General features: G+C 57.3%; 1 protein-coding gene across 8 annotated transcripts in view; it reads left to right on the top strand.

Annotated features, from left to right (window-relative positions):
• The first annotated feature begins 733 nt into the window (after positions 1 to 733).
• Positions 734 to 14,718, top strand: part of GRIN1 (glutamate ionotropic receptor NMDA type subunit 1) — a 37,881-nt gene continuing 23,896 nt past the window's right edge. For 5 of the 8 annotated variants that reach the window (XM_041474888.1, XM_041474886.1, XM_041474882.1 and 2 more), the window contains exons 1-3: positions 734 to 1,087; positions 5,108 to 5,242; positions 12,422 to 12,598. In XM_041474888.1, the coding sequence (XP_041330822.1) occupies positions 830 to 1,087; positions 5,108 to 5,242; positions 12,422 to 12,598 (570 nt within the window). In that variant the 5' untranslated portion in view covers positions 734 to 829. The remainder of the gene's footprint in view (positions 1,088 to 5,107; positions 5,243 to 12,421; positions 12,599 to 14,718) is intronic. The other 3 variants (XM_041474890.1, XM_041474887.1, XM_041474885.1) reach the window with 2 other exon arrangements.

The following is a 14,718-nucleotide window of genomic DNA, read 5'->3' as shown; positions in this document are numbered from 1 at the left end:
GGCCCTGGAACAGATGTAGTCCAGGAGTGAAACTCAGTCTCTTTCTGCAGTGGAGCTGAACTGCCCTCCAGATGTTGGCCACTGGCTGCTGTGCCTCCATTTCCTTAAGGGAGGCTAATGGTAGCCCAACAACAGGTAGATGATGAGAACCCCAAGAAATCTCCTCAGCAGAGAAATCTTAAGGTTATATCCCAGAGAAATTTGGTGAATTTAATAGAGGGAAATGGCTGGTTGCCCTGTGAGCTAATGTCTGGAAGTGTGGTGGCTCTGTCTGGAGGGACAGAGTGAAGCCAAGGAACCAGGCTGAGCGTCAGCTGAACATCTCTGCCCAGGAGCTCTGCTGGTCAAGGGAGGGCTCCCCATCCCTGGAGAGAGCACAGACCATGACAGAGTCCATGTCACACACAGCTGTCCCCAGGCAGTGCTTGCAGAAGCGTGCAGTGGTGCTGCATAACTGGGAATGTTGGTGTGGAGAACAGACCCATGGACCGTGTTTTACCCCCAGTCCCTGGTTTGCTGAATGCCCGGTGTGTCCGTGCCTTCTGCGGCACCGGGAATGCCCTGATCCCGAAAGAGCACTGCAGGTGAAAAGGGCGGAGCGGGACCCCCAGAGCTCAACCCCGCGCCTCCCGCACAAGCGATTCTCGCAGAAGGCGCGGGACGCACCCTCACCCCGCAGCCCGGCACGGGGACAGCGGGACCCGCGCCCTGCCAGCGGTGCCACCGACCCCGCAGCGACCCCGCAGCGCCCCGCGGGAGGGGGGCTCTGCCGCAGCGCCGGGGCGGGCGGGGGGCGCGGGGGGCCCGGCGGGCTCCGGGCCGCCCGTGGATGAGCACCATGCGGCTGCTGCTGCTCGCCCTCCTCTTCTCCTCGTCCTTCGCCCGCGCCGGCTGCGACCCTAAGATCGTCAATATCGGCGCGGTGCTGAGCACCAAGAAGCACGAGCAGATCTTCCGCGAGGCGGTGAACCAGGCCAACAAGCGGCACGGCACCTGGAAGCTTCAGCTCAACGCCACCTCCGTCACCCACAAGCCCAACGCCATCCAGATGGCCCTGTCCGTCTGCGAGGACCTCATCTCCAGCCAGGTACCCCGGGACGGCGACACCCCCTCCCCGCCCCGTCCCCGGCGGGACCCGAGCCTCCGCCCCCGCGGCCACCCCGCCCCGGCCCCGCGGTGCCCCCCGGCCGAGCCGCGGCGTGCGGGGTCCTGCCGGGCCCGGGGCGCGCTGTCCGCATTGCAGCCTTTATGTAAGCGCGGCAGGCTGCGCGCTCCGTGCACCCCCGGGCACCCCCGGGCACCCGCACACAGCCCGGGCACGCACGGACACCCACTGACACCCTGGGGCACACACGGGCACCCATTGACACCCTGGGGCACACCCGGGCACCCACTGACACCCTGGGGCATGCACGGGCACGCACAGGCACCCAGTGACACCCTGGGGCACACCCGGGCACCCAGTGACACCCTGGGGCACGCACGGACACCCACTGACACCCTGGGGCACCCAGTGACACCCTGGGGCACACACGGGCACCCAGTGACACCCTGGGGCACGCATGGGCACCCAGTGACACCCTGGGGCACGCATGGGCACGCACAGGCATGCACAGGCACCCAGTGACACCCTGGGGCACACACTGGCACCTGCACAGCCCCCAGGCACGTACGGGCTCACACACACCGCCCAGGGCACGCATAGCCACCTGCAACGCCCACCCGGGTCACACATGGGCTCACACACATGCCTCAGAGCATACAGGAGCTCACACACACACCCCAGGGTGCACACGGGCATCACACGCCCCTGGGCACACACGGGCTCACACCACCACCCCGGGGCACACAGGGGCACACATATCCACCCCTCAGGGCACAGAGGGATCACACACACACTCTGGGGTGCACACAAGCACCCACAAACATAGCAGGGCACATGTGGGCTCACACACGAAGCCCAGGCAGGCACAGACTCACAGACGAAGCCTGAGCACATATAGGCTAACACAGATACAGCTCTTGAGCACACACAGGCTCACACACAGCCTCTGGGCACACACAGGTTCACACACACACACTGGGCACACAGACACTCACACATGAAGCCCAGACATGCACAGATTCACACACACAGGGCACACACAGGCTCACACACACACACTGGGCACACACAGGCTCACACACACACACACTGGGCACACACAGGCTCACACACATACCAGGGCACACACAGGCTCACACACACACACTGGGCACACACAGGCTCACACACATACCAGGGCACACACAGGCTCACATACACAGGGCACACACAGGCTCACACACATACCAGGGCACACACAGGCCCCCATGCCCTGAGCTGTGCACATACGTGCCCACCCAATGCTGTGCATGCACAGCAATATGCACATACACCTACACCACACACAGAGCTAGGTGTGAGCACACACTGGCATCCCCAAACTGGGGGGGCATGTGGGCACAGGGAACACCAAGCATGCACGCAGACTGTGCCCTCACACATGTGGGAATGCCCACGGGCTGCACTCCATGTGCACACATTCCATGTGCACACATACACACTCCATGTGCATACACTCCGTGTGCACACACTCCATGTGCACACATTCCATGCACACACACACATTCCATGTGCACACACACACACACACTCCACACACACACATTCCACACACACACATGCCATGTGCACACGTGCACTGCTGTGCAAACATGGGCTCACATACAAGAAGTCTGCACTTGTGCCAGCGTGCACAGCTGCTCTGACACATGGACACACACATCTGTGTGAGGGACCTGGCACACCCACTGCCACACGCACAGGCGGGACATGGGCACACACAGCTGGGGGTGCAGACACGCAGGCATGGCACGCACAGACACACGGACAGACGGACACACGGACACACAGCCCCAGGGTGCACACCTGCACAGACGCACAGACACACAGCCCCAGGGTGCTCATGCACACAGACTCGGTGTGTGCTGTGTATGACTGTGCACATGAGCACAGAACGATCTTCCCTCCTGTGCCCACGGGTCACTCTCAGCGCACCTGAGGGTGCAGCCCGAGCCCTCAGAGCTGCGGGTGCACCCTGGAGAGCCCCGCGCAGCCCATGGCCTGGCCTCTCCACCTCCCCTGCGTGTCCCCTGGGTGCAGAGCCCGGCTAGCCACCCCCAGGCCGTCAGTCGGGGCCATCGGGGGCGGGCAGGCAGGTACAGACCCACCCCTCCTCCAGCACACCCCGCACCTGCGGAAGGTCCACGGGGGCCCGTGCGCAGATGGGAACGCGCCCCGAATTGCATGAACGCCCCCAGCACGGAGCCTCACCCCCCCCAAGGCGCAGAGAAATGCGTGTGCGCACCCGGGCACGCACAGCCAGCGAGGGCAGGGGGCTGGAGGGGCCGCGTGGGGCACAGCCGACGCCTTTGCAGCTCAGCTTTCCCGCTGTGGAGGCGGAGGGTGGCTGGGGACAGCCGTGGGGAGGTGGCCATGCCGGACAGCGCGGGCTCTCGCCGACCCCCGGTGTCCCCGGGCAGCAGGGGAGGCTCAGCGGGTCCGGCCCTGAGCCGAGGCTCCGTTCAGCGCTGCCGGCCGACGGATGCCCGTGGCCGTGTCGCCCCCACGCCTTGTCCCCGCGCAGCGCCCGCGGAGCGCCGGCCCGCTGCGGGCACAGCCGTGCGGGCACAGCCGTGCGGGCACAGCCGTGCGGGAGGCAGCGCGGCCGGGGCGCGCAGGAGCCGCGGCTGCTGGGGCTGCTGGGGGCCTGGGCTCGGGGTGCCCGCTCTGTCCGACACGCTGGGGGCTGTCCCGGCCGCTGTGCCCCGCTCGGTCCCCGCTCGCTGGCGCCGTGCCCGAGCGGGGGCTGCGAAGCACAGGAGGGGCTGGCAGCCCGCGCAGATAAAATGGCTCCTGCCGGCGGCTGCCGTGCGCCGCAGCACAAACCCAGCCCCGCACCGCCCCGCTGCTGCCCCCGAGCCTGCTCCTGCCCCAGCGCCCTGCCCCGCCCTGCTGGGTGCGGGTCCTCACCCCCTGTGTCAGCACCGGGCATCTCTGCCCAGGGCATCCCCTCTTCCTGCATCCCCAGGACCAAGCTCTTCTCTAGCAATTTCTCCCTACTCCCACGTAGGGTCTCCAGCCCCTGCCCCAGCTCCCTCTGTGCCCTCACTTTACTCCCTCCTGATGCCAAGCAGGATTCCTCCCTCTTCCTCCAGACCGCAGAGGCCCTTCCCCAAGCAGGCTCCATCCTTCCCTCCTGTCCTGGCAATCTGTCCCTCCAGCCCGGGTGCTGGGCACATCCTGGGGCTTGGGCAGATGCTTGGAGAAGGAAGAGTTATTTCCTCCAGACATCAAAGTCCTTGCACTGATTCGCCCTAGCTGGAGACCTGTCACCAGCTGGGGACATTCCTTGTGCTGCAAAAGGACATTGGTGTAATAAAGGATCCCCAGGGAGTACCCAGCTCCTTCCTCTCCCTTTGACACAAAGCAGGATCCTGCTGGAGACTAAAATCCCAGTTCTGTCGTAACAGCGGAATTTTCCCGAGATCCTCCTTCCCCATTTTGGTATAGCCCAGATCCTCGGCCGAGGATCCCGGCTCCTGCCCCCGCCCTGCGCGCTCTGCCATTCCCGTGTGCCCAGGGCCAGATGGCTGATTCGCTCCCTGGCTGCGCGCTCCCGCTCCCGCCACAGTCCCAGCTGACCACTTTGTTCCTAATAGTCCTCAGAGGGGAATTACAACCGAGTATTAAATGTGTGGTTAAAGAAATCGCATTACACAGTGTGACTGGAAGGGAGATGCTTCCCTTTAATCCATGGAAGTTATTAGTTTAGCGAGCGGAGCGGCTGGGCACGGCATTCCATTAGGATGTAACCCTGAGCAGAGCCATCCCCTCCAGCCGTGGCACAGCACCCTTGGCTCCCAGCACAGCCCTTGCTTCCCCTCTCCGAGCCATTGCAGTGCCATTATCATATTAACATGGGGCTGTTTAGCATTGCAGAAAAGAAAAGGGGAAAACAAATCACGCTCGATGGCCGTTGCGCTCCCATGAAATAATGTTTGTGTCGTGTATCCTGTCCTACAGGTCTATGCAATATTAGTTAGTCACCCTCCTGCTCCCAACGATCACCTAACACCAACACCTGTATCATACACAGCTGGCTTCTACAGGATCCCTGTCATTGGTCTGACAACACGCATGTCTATATATTCTGATAAGGTAACTGATGCATGCTTTGCTCTGATACCTCATACATGTGCTGTAAATCAAGAGTGCCCAGCAGGAGGGTTCATGATGTCTGCACTGTGTCTGTCTGTCCACCCTCTCCAACCCAGCCTGCATATCTCTCTCTCTCCCTCTCTCTCCCTCTCACTCTCTCCTTCTCTCTCTCTCTCTCTCTCTCTCTCCCCTGCATTCCAGGGTACATAATTTTCTTGCAGCTGCCAGTGCTGACCTACATAGTGCCAGATGATTTCTGCGGCGCTGCTCTGCAAGCTGCCGGGCTCGCTGCTCTTCAGCCATGGCAAAGGCACGAGCTGGCTCCTGCCCTGCTCACTGCTGCCAGCCAGGGGGTCCTGGGGGCTCGGGGGGCCTGGGAGGGGCAGAGGATCCTGTTAGAGCCTGTACATCTCTCTGGAGGTTGTTTGGTTGCATTCACTTCTCTGGATTTGTGGGATATTTGTAGGGGAGATAACAGAATATCCCGAGGCTTCACATGAGATTGAGGCTGGTCAGCACTCAAGACAGATGTTCAGATTCCAGTGTCTCAGCTGTCCCTGTGGGAACTCAGAGACCTCCAGACTGGATGAGGTCCTGCCATGTGCAGGCAGTGCCTGGGCAATGAGGTGCTGCCTTGGCCCTCAGCTCACGCCCCTTTGGCAAACAACTAAAGCTTTAGGAAAGGCAAAAGGAGGAGCTGAGCAGAGCCAGGCCTTCCAAATGCCATTGCAGGATTTCATCCAGGCACACGAGCTCAGTGGGTGAGATTGAGCCTGCTTCAAAGCACGAATCAGCCTTTGCTTGGAAAATGTGAATATTCACAAATGTAAATGTTCAGTGCAAAAATAGTCACTCCACCTACACAGTAAATAAAGTCAAATTTCAGGAGGAGGAGCAGAAGCTCCCAGAGAGGCACCAGCAGCACTGCTTGGCTGGAGCAGCAGCAGATTTTGGCATCTCCCACCAGGAAGCCATGGCAGGGTGGTCAGCAAGCCATGACCACGGCAGTGATGGTGATGGTGGCTGGCAGGGCTGGGGACCTGCGCACCCTGCCAGAGTCCCACCAGGATGGTTGGATGGTAAGGGATGGGGGCAGAGCTGGCAGAGCAGGCAGGAAGTGTTCAGGGGGGATTCGCTTCTTGCTGCTCTGGGGAGGAGATAGATCTGACAGGAATGTCACTGAAAGGGTCATTGTCACAGGGCCCACGATGGCAGCGAGAGGGGACCCTGCACCTCCTCTTGCTCCATCTCTGCAGGGCTGTGCCCAGTAAAGCAGCCCTGCCCACCTGGGTGTCCAGCCTCATGCTGGCCTGGAGTGCTCACCCCTAGGGGCTGACTCTGTCCTCTCCTTCTGCCAGTATTTTCCTTTTTAAAACGTCTTTTCTGCAGAGCAGCCTCATAACCCTCACCTGGCTCACTTCAGGACTGGGGAGAGACCCACGGCCACAGTGGTGACCCAGTGTGCTGGCAGGGAGGTGCTGGGGTGTTGAACAGGTTCAGGGGTACATTTGCCTGGCAGAGGCTGGGCAGGGAGCCCAGGATGCCCACCCCAACACCCCTGAGAGCACTCCTGCCTGGCTGGCTTCGTGCTCAGCCTCCTGCCCACCAAGGCTTGGAGCTCTCTGAAGAGCAGGGAGCTACAGGCAGGAGATGGAGCAAAGGCAGGGACTGGGTAGAGGAACAAAGGATGTTTGGACAGTGGAGGGGACAGCAAAGGTGGCAGTGGAGTGGGGGACAGAGGGCTGTGGAGCTGTGGGACAGGACAGTGGAAGGTTCTGCACACCCCATGCAGGACAGGCTGGCTCATGACACAGGGACATTCAGCTGTTCCCTTTTTGGTTTCCAGTGATCAGCTTGCTTTCTTTTTTGTTTTAATTCAGGAAATTATATCTTTCAGCTTAGTTTCTATGGAAACAAGCTTGTAGGATCACTTTTTATGTACGCCCCTAATTGGTTTTGGAAGCATCAGACAATTTTAGCTGAATTTCACAGGGGGCTGAAGTTGGGTTAATTTTGGTCCTCTTAAGGGGAGGAAAGGTGTGGGCCTCAGCATGGAAGGTTTGCCCAGAACCTTTTGATGCTCTCAGAGCATCTCCAGTCTCAAGGACAGTGGCCCAGTCTTTCAGAAAAGATACCCGAGGGAAGTGAGTTTTACTGTTCCAGTATCCAACCATTTATTCTAGAAATAATATTGCAGTTAGCAGGCAGAGCACTCTGGCTTGGCCTCCTTGTACACCTCATGAAATCATGAGCTGTTCCTTCACTGAGGCCCTCACAGCACCCAGCACAGTCCTGCCTGCTGGGGAGGAGTCTCTGGATCCATCACCTCTGGGAGAGGCCAGCAGGGGACTGGGGGAGAGAGGGACTCTCATGGTGAAGGCAGCAGAGTGGTTCCCATCACTGTGTTTCCATGGCTATGGAGAGCCCTCCAGGGAGATCTCATGGGCCGAGCATTGCAAAAATCCCCCTCTGACTTTGCCTCAGTGCTTCTGTCCCCCACAGGCCACTGGGGGTGTTTCTATCTGCTCTGCATCTCAGCTGAAACAAACGAGATGACACTGACACGCTGCCACCATGAAAAACGTGAGCTGACACCGAGTGTGGGAGCAGAGCCTGGGGATGCACAGCTCAGGAAGGTCTGTGCTCTCCAACACCACCACGAGGGACCTGTGGGGCTGGAGGGACACCCTGGCTGCTGAGCCCCTCCCCATCCCACAGCAGATTATTGCAGCAGAGGAGCAGGGAGATAGAGCAAAAAATAATAAATTAATAATAAATTAATAAATTAAGAGGCCTGCTCTGCTGCTGGAGGAGTTGGAAAGTGGAGTTTAGACATGCTGCAATTGGAGAGCTTCTTCAGTTCCAGCACCTCGCCCTGGTAGTTAGGTGAGGTCTGTCTCTCTCTCCAGTCAGGGGAGGGATTTTCTCTCTGGTTCCTGCTCTCCATGGAACCATTCCAGGCCTCACAGGGCTTGTTCACTGCAAAGGGTTTGCTGCTTTATTACTGCCTCACAGGCGGCCCATGCTCAGAGGAAGCCCTGTTAGGGCTGGGAAGGTGCAGGTGGGGACAAAAGTGGCTCTTGTTGACCAAGGTCAGGGTCAGTACCCCTCCACTGGCACCCCCAGGTGATGACTGCAGAGGCTGCTTGGTGCAGCACAGAGATGTTTGTCCTGGGAGTGGGAACACAGCCCTCAGCAGGGCAGCCTAGAATGTGCAAGAGCAGGCAGGGTAGTGGAGGCCTGATGGAGCTCCCCCATGGCAGCAGACCCCCACAGGCTCCCAGATTCCAGCTGGGAGCAGGACAGAGCAGCCCCAGCACCCCACAGTGGCCCTGCCCCGTCCCTGTCTCCGTGCACTGCAGGGAAAGGCAGAGAGGGCACTTCAGTCTGGGCTCTGTCCCCAGAATCCCTCCCCGCACTCTCGGAGCCATCTCAGAGCTGTCTCAGCTCCCTCCCACCCCACAGCTGTCATGTGGCGCGGTGGGCAGACTCCCTCCATGGAAACACTGGCCAACACTTCTTTCTCATGCCCAGCTGGTGAATTTAACCAAATTTTCAGGAGCTCTACAGATTGGGATCTCTGTCAATCTCTCTGAAATTCCCCAGGCAGCTCAGCTGGGGAGTGCATTGCTGGGAGAGGGGCTGACCCCACTGCCACAGGTAATGAAGCAAAGGCACATTGCTCCCTTCAGCCTGCAGGAAAAATCCCTCCCCCAGCCTGGGCTCTGGCTGGAGTGAGCCCCTGGGCAGGCAGGAGACAAACCCTTCACTCATGGTGCTCTGCAAGGCCCTGATGGGGCATACAGGCACTGCCTGCTGGCCCCCAGCCGTGCCCTTTTCCCTGTGGGTAAAACCCCCATGCCAAGGCACCCCTAGTGCTCTCCCCCAGCTCAGAGCCTGCTGCAGGCTGTGCACAGGACTGCAGCACCCAGGCACGTTCCCTGCAGGGGTGGATGCACTCCTGTGCTTTCTGCAGGTGCGGGCTCACAGCTGTGCATGTACAGTGTGTGCTTTCACACACACACACACACACACACACACACACACACACACACACACACACACACACACACACACACACACACACACACACACACACACACACACACACACACACACACACACACACACACACACACACACACACACACACTCATCTGCTCAAACAGCTCCTCTTTGTATGGGCTTGCATCAGATATTTGCAGTTGTCAAGTCCTGACCCCACACAGAATCATCACAGAATCCCAGCCTGGTTTGGGATGGGAGGGACCTTAAAGCCCACCCATGGGCAGGGACACCTTCCACTGTCCCAGGTTACTCCAAGCCCTGTCCAACCTGGCCTTGTGCACTGCCAGGGATCCAGGAACAGCCACAGCACCCTGTGGGCACCCTGTGGGCATCCTGTGCCAGGGCCTGCCCACCTCACAGGACATATCCCCACCCTCCAACCCTGCTCATTCTGGTGCTTTTTGGCTCCAAGCCCTGGGTTCCTGCTGAGCTTGGGGCCCTGGATTTCACCCCAGCCTGTATTTGCTGCCCTTTTGCAGAACTAGAATGAAGTGGGGAGCACAGGGCTGAGCACTGAGGTGTGGTTGGGCTGCAGGGAGGTTTGGGGGTGCTGTGAGCCATTGCCATGGTCCCACTGCAGCACTGGCTGGCACCAGGCACACAGAGCAGAGCGAGGGGTGAGGATCCTACAAACCACCCCACAAGGCCAGTGTGGATTTGTAGTGAGGAGCAGTTTTTGCTGAGTGCCTGATCCGAGGGGAGGGAGTGAGGACAGCCCCGAGTTCAAGTGCTGGAGCAGCACACCAGGAGCACAGCGGGTGCAGCTGAGCGAGCCCATGACCTGTGCCCCTGTCTCACAGGGGCTCTGCTAAAAACCACTGCTCTTTTTTAACAGTTATTTGCAAAAAAATGGGCTAATTAGGGTGCACAAATCACTGCCCCCCCTTCCTCTTCAGGGCAGCCCATGTGCCTGTGCCCAGCAGAGCTCTGTGCTGAGTTCCAGAGGGGTGTGACAGGGACCTGGGGGATGTCACTGCGTGTGCTGGGATGGGGGAGGTATCAAATCACACCAAGCTGGATTCTCACCTGCCTCTGCCATGTGAACCTTGGGGGGACTCTGGTCATTTTCCTGCTGAGCATCTTTGGCCCTTGCAAAGATGCTCAGGAGTCCCAGGTGCTTCAAAAGCTGTGCCAGACTGTGAGTGCTCATCCTGAGATCTCAGCTCAGCACTTGACATGATTTTTTCTTCATTATCCTATTTGAAAACCACAGTTCAGGGATCCAGGAGCTGAGATACCACCAGAGTCTGTCCATGACCCTTTTGACACCACCTCAGAAAGCAAATTTGCCTGGACTGTTAAACCAAGTTGCCCACCAACAACTTTGCAGTATTTTTTTCCTCTGAACCCAGTGTTACGTATTTATAATACTTAAGAAAGCCATGATTGGTTAAACACCATTTTTGCAAGCTGGTTGGGAAGCTAGAAAGTAATTTGATGCAATATACAGAAATTTCAAAGATTTTTTTTCATTTGAAAAAGGGATTGAAAGAATTTTTATCGATGTTTTAACTTATGTTTCTCTGATTTCATTCTTTAATATTGGCTTTTCTGTTATTTTTTCAGCTCTTTGCTCTCTTCTGATTTTTTTTTTCCCATTTCCAATTTCACTTTCCGTGGATTTCCTTAAAGCAATTAAAAATGCTGAGGGGTTGAAAATTATAAATGCTTAGACCCAGGTGGTGTGCCCCTGGCCCAGGCTGTGCAGCTGGACCTGGAAATTCCTGGGCATCTCTGCTGACCTCAGAGAGATCTTGCACACTGTGTTAGTGTGGACACCATGGTTGTTTTTCCATTGTTTTTCCCAATCCCATGGGTTTGTGGGGTGAGCTGCTTTTCCTGTAACTGTACTGTTTGTATCAGTCATACTCTGAGAGTGTTGTTGGGGCGCTCCTGGTTTGTTTCCTCCTCTGGTTAAACACCCACCCTCCTCCTCAGTGTCTCAGTTCAGGAAATGCTCCCGGTGCTGTGGTGGCTCTGCTGCTCCCCTGTTCCCATGTGCTGGGCTGGGGCAGGAGCAGGGACTGCTGACCCTGTGCAGGAAGCCCTGAGCACAGCAGGGAGTTTGCATCTTTTTCCACATGTTTCGTGGTCTGGTTTGACATTATCACTGTGTGGAGTGTGAGGAAGAGGATTTATCACAGGTCTGTTCCTCCTGTGTGTGTCCTTGGGGAACATGACACCTTTTCCTTCCCTGTGTGTTACTTTGGCCCATTCAGGACATTTCTGACCCATTCTGGGTCTGGTCTCTGGATGAGCAGGTCTGGACAAGCCCTGTTTGGTTCAGACAACCATATCAGCCTTAGAGAAAGAAATATTATGGTGCTTTATTTTTGTCCTCTCCAGTTCTGGCTCCTGCCTCCCTCCAGCACATAGCTGGGCTGTCAAGTAGGGTCCATGCTGAGCATGAGCACTTTCACTTCCTAATATTTGACTCTAGGGCTTTTTGGACAAGCTGCATTTGTTTGAAAGCTTTCTGTCAGCTCCAGCTTTTGGTCTGATTGCTCCCCTAAGAGCACTGTACTTAATTAGCCTGGAATTGCTATTGCACAATCACCCAACCATAACGATGTCTCTAACCCAACCAGAGAGCTTTGCTGGGGCACGGGTCCAGAGCTGCCTCCTCTGCCTGCTGCTGCAGAACAGGCTGACCTAGAAACAGCCAGGGACCATGTTATAAAACTGCCTTTCTGAACTTCTGCCATGGACATTTCGAACACACAGCTGCCTGTACCTGCCTCTTGCCTTCTGAAGGGAATTCTTCTGCTTTTTGATGTCCATTGTCTGGTCATTATTTAGAAGGTCAAGAGGCAAGGCTATATTTGCACTGAACACTGCTGGTCATTCCTGGCTCGATAGGCTTTTCTTTGTGCATTTATGGACCACAAAGCAGAAACTCCCCTTTGCCATGCTCTGGTTTAACCACAGAGAGGTACAAAGTCATATCCAGGGTTTGCTTCCCAGCCAGAAGGAAGGATGCAGGTCCTAGAGGTTAGCTCAAGGTGTGCATCCCAGAATGGATCCCTGTCTCTGTCCCTGTCCCTGTCCCTGCCCCTGCAAACGTGGCTGACACCCCCACAGTCTGTGTTCAGCTCTTGTTCTTCCTTGCAGAGCATCCACCTGTCCTTTTTGCGCACGGTCCCACCTTACTCTCACCAGGCCAACGTCTGGTTTGAGATGATGAGAGTCTTCAACTGGAACCACGTCATTCTGATAGTCAGCGACGACCACGAGGGTCGTGCTGCACAGAAGAAGCTGGAGACTCTCCTGGAGGAGAAAGAGTCCAAGGTCAGTTCCTGAACATTGTCTTGTAGCTTTGTTTAAGCAACAACAACGAAACTAGAAGTCTTGGGCTGTTGTATGTATGTAGATTTCTGTATGTAAAACACCTTTTCTTTCCATTGTAACATGGCTAACATGCTTAAAGCATCAACAGTGTCTGACTAGTACCTGACAGAACTTTGTACTTTATTCATTTCACTTGCTTTGCCATGGTCAAAATCTCCTACATGTAAATCGACTACAAAATGAAGGGAAGGATAACCTGGAGCTCTGCAAATGCCTTGCCCGAGTTTCCCACCCAAGGAGAGGACCAGTATAGGGAAGCACCTGCCCCACTGCAGCCACCCCGGGGCCAGGCAGACCCAGCAGTGCCAAGCCCACCCCGAAAAGCAGCTTCTGAATTGGCCATCGGGGGCTCAGCTCAGTGCCCGGGCGGGGCAGGGCAGCGGGGCTCTGATGATCCTCTCGGTAGCACTCTCGGCCCGTTCCCATCTCCATCGAAGCACATGCCAAACGCTGCTTTCCTGACACCCCATGCATGGCAGGGCCGGGTGTGGGACTTCGCTCCTGCTCTCAGGGCCAGCGGGAGCAGGGAGGGAGCAGGGCAGGGCCCCGAGGAGTGGGGACAAAGCTCAGAGCCACGGCCTGGAGGGAAGGGACTGGACAAGTGTTCAAGGCAAGCAGAGAAGGAGAGAACAGGGAGCTGTGTGGCTGCAATCTGGAAGGCAAGGAAACACCTCCTGTCTCAGCGTGTCCTCTCTCCTGGGGCAGGGTGAGGTCCCTTTCGGATGGGCAGAGCCTGAGTTCATCCAAGTCTCCAGCAGCATCAGGGCAGGCACCCATTCGGGGATGTTCCCTCCTGGTCACAGGCAGGGGACCCCAACCTGCTCCTTGCAGCCCCACCTGCAGCTGCTAGACCTTTGGCAGTCTCTCAGCTGTTGAGATGTGGCCATGGATGCTTCTTGTGGTTGGAGTTGGTGGCTGAGCTGAGATGGGATCCTGTGACTGCTCTGCATCACCTCCCTGGAGGAACAGCTGCTGCAGGGGTGCAGGCTGGCACTGACCAACAGACTTCTGATTATGGAGGTGATTTTCAAGAAGTTTCATCCTTGCTGCATCCCAGGCTGTCACAAGGCCCTGATGTTCCACCAGCCACAGAGGGATCCTCCTGCCTCCAAAGGCAGCTTCCCAATGGGTGACAGTGTTTTTCTCCAAAGCCTCTTCCCAGCACAATGCCCTTCATACAGGGAGAGCCATTGTCAGTCTCTCTCCCTCCTCTTGCATCTTTTGAGTTCCACTTTCTGTTTTCCTGTAGTTCCTGTGCATCCCATTTTGCTGTTCCCTCTCATGCCTCCACTCCCATTTGCCCCATGTGGTGCTTCCAGGCACAGGGTGCATTTCTTCTTCAGCCTTCCCACCCTGCAGGAAAGCCTCTGAGAGCTTGAAGGATGGGGAGAGACAGTCTGTCCTGACACCTTCCCCCATTTTGCACTGCATCTACCATGTCTTGGTGTCCTCTGGCAGCCCCTGGGCTGCTGCAGATGCTCGAGCCACTCTCCAGCCGGGGGCACCTGCTCTGTCCCAGTAGGTCACCTTGTCTTCTCTTCGGGGTGTTCCACTGCATCTTGTTTCTTTTTCCTTTGACAAAAGGTCAGGCAGACTGGTCTGACCAGTGGTGGCAGGTGGCAGATACCCTGTTGGGGCTTTCCTGTCTTCCTCCACCTCTTCTCTCCAATCTCTCTTCTGATCACTGATGTGCTGGCTCTTTTCATGCCATGAACTTGTACCATGGGCCCTCTCCAAGGGCAGCCTGGGCCCTGGAGAGAGAGCAGTCAGGAGACATGATCTCGACCTCTTCAAGGCTTAGACCACAGTCCCTGAGGACACAGAGGACCTGCTCAGGGTCAGAGACTCATCTGCCATCTGGGCTCTTGGTTTGGGGCATGGCTTTGCCCCCAGGGTCTGTGCCAGCCCCATGTGCCATCCAGACACCACCGTGTGGGTTCTGCACCTCCAGCAGCACCCTGAGCCCAGCACCCAGGCTGTGCTGGCCAGCCTGGAGTGCCCCATGTGCTGCTGGCCTTGTCCTGGGGCTGTCTGCAGCAGCTCCCAGCCTGGAGCTGCTC

This window comes from Pyrgilauda ruficollis, unplaced genomic scaffold, assembly GCF_017590135.1.
Source record: "Pyrgilauda ruficollis isolate IOZ18807 unplaced genomic scaffold, ASM1759013v1 scaffold34, whole genome shotgun sequence".
Taxonomy (NCBI): domain Eukaryota; kingdom Metazoa; phylum Chordata; class Aves; order Passeriformes; family Passeridae; genus Pyrgilauda; species Pyrgilauda ruficollis.
This window is presented reverse-complemented; position numbering and strand designations above follow the sequence as displayed.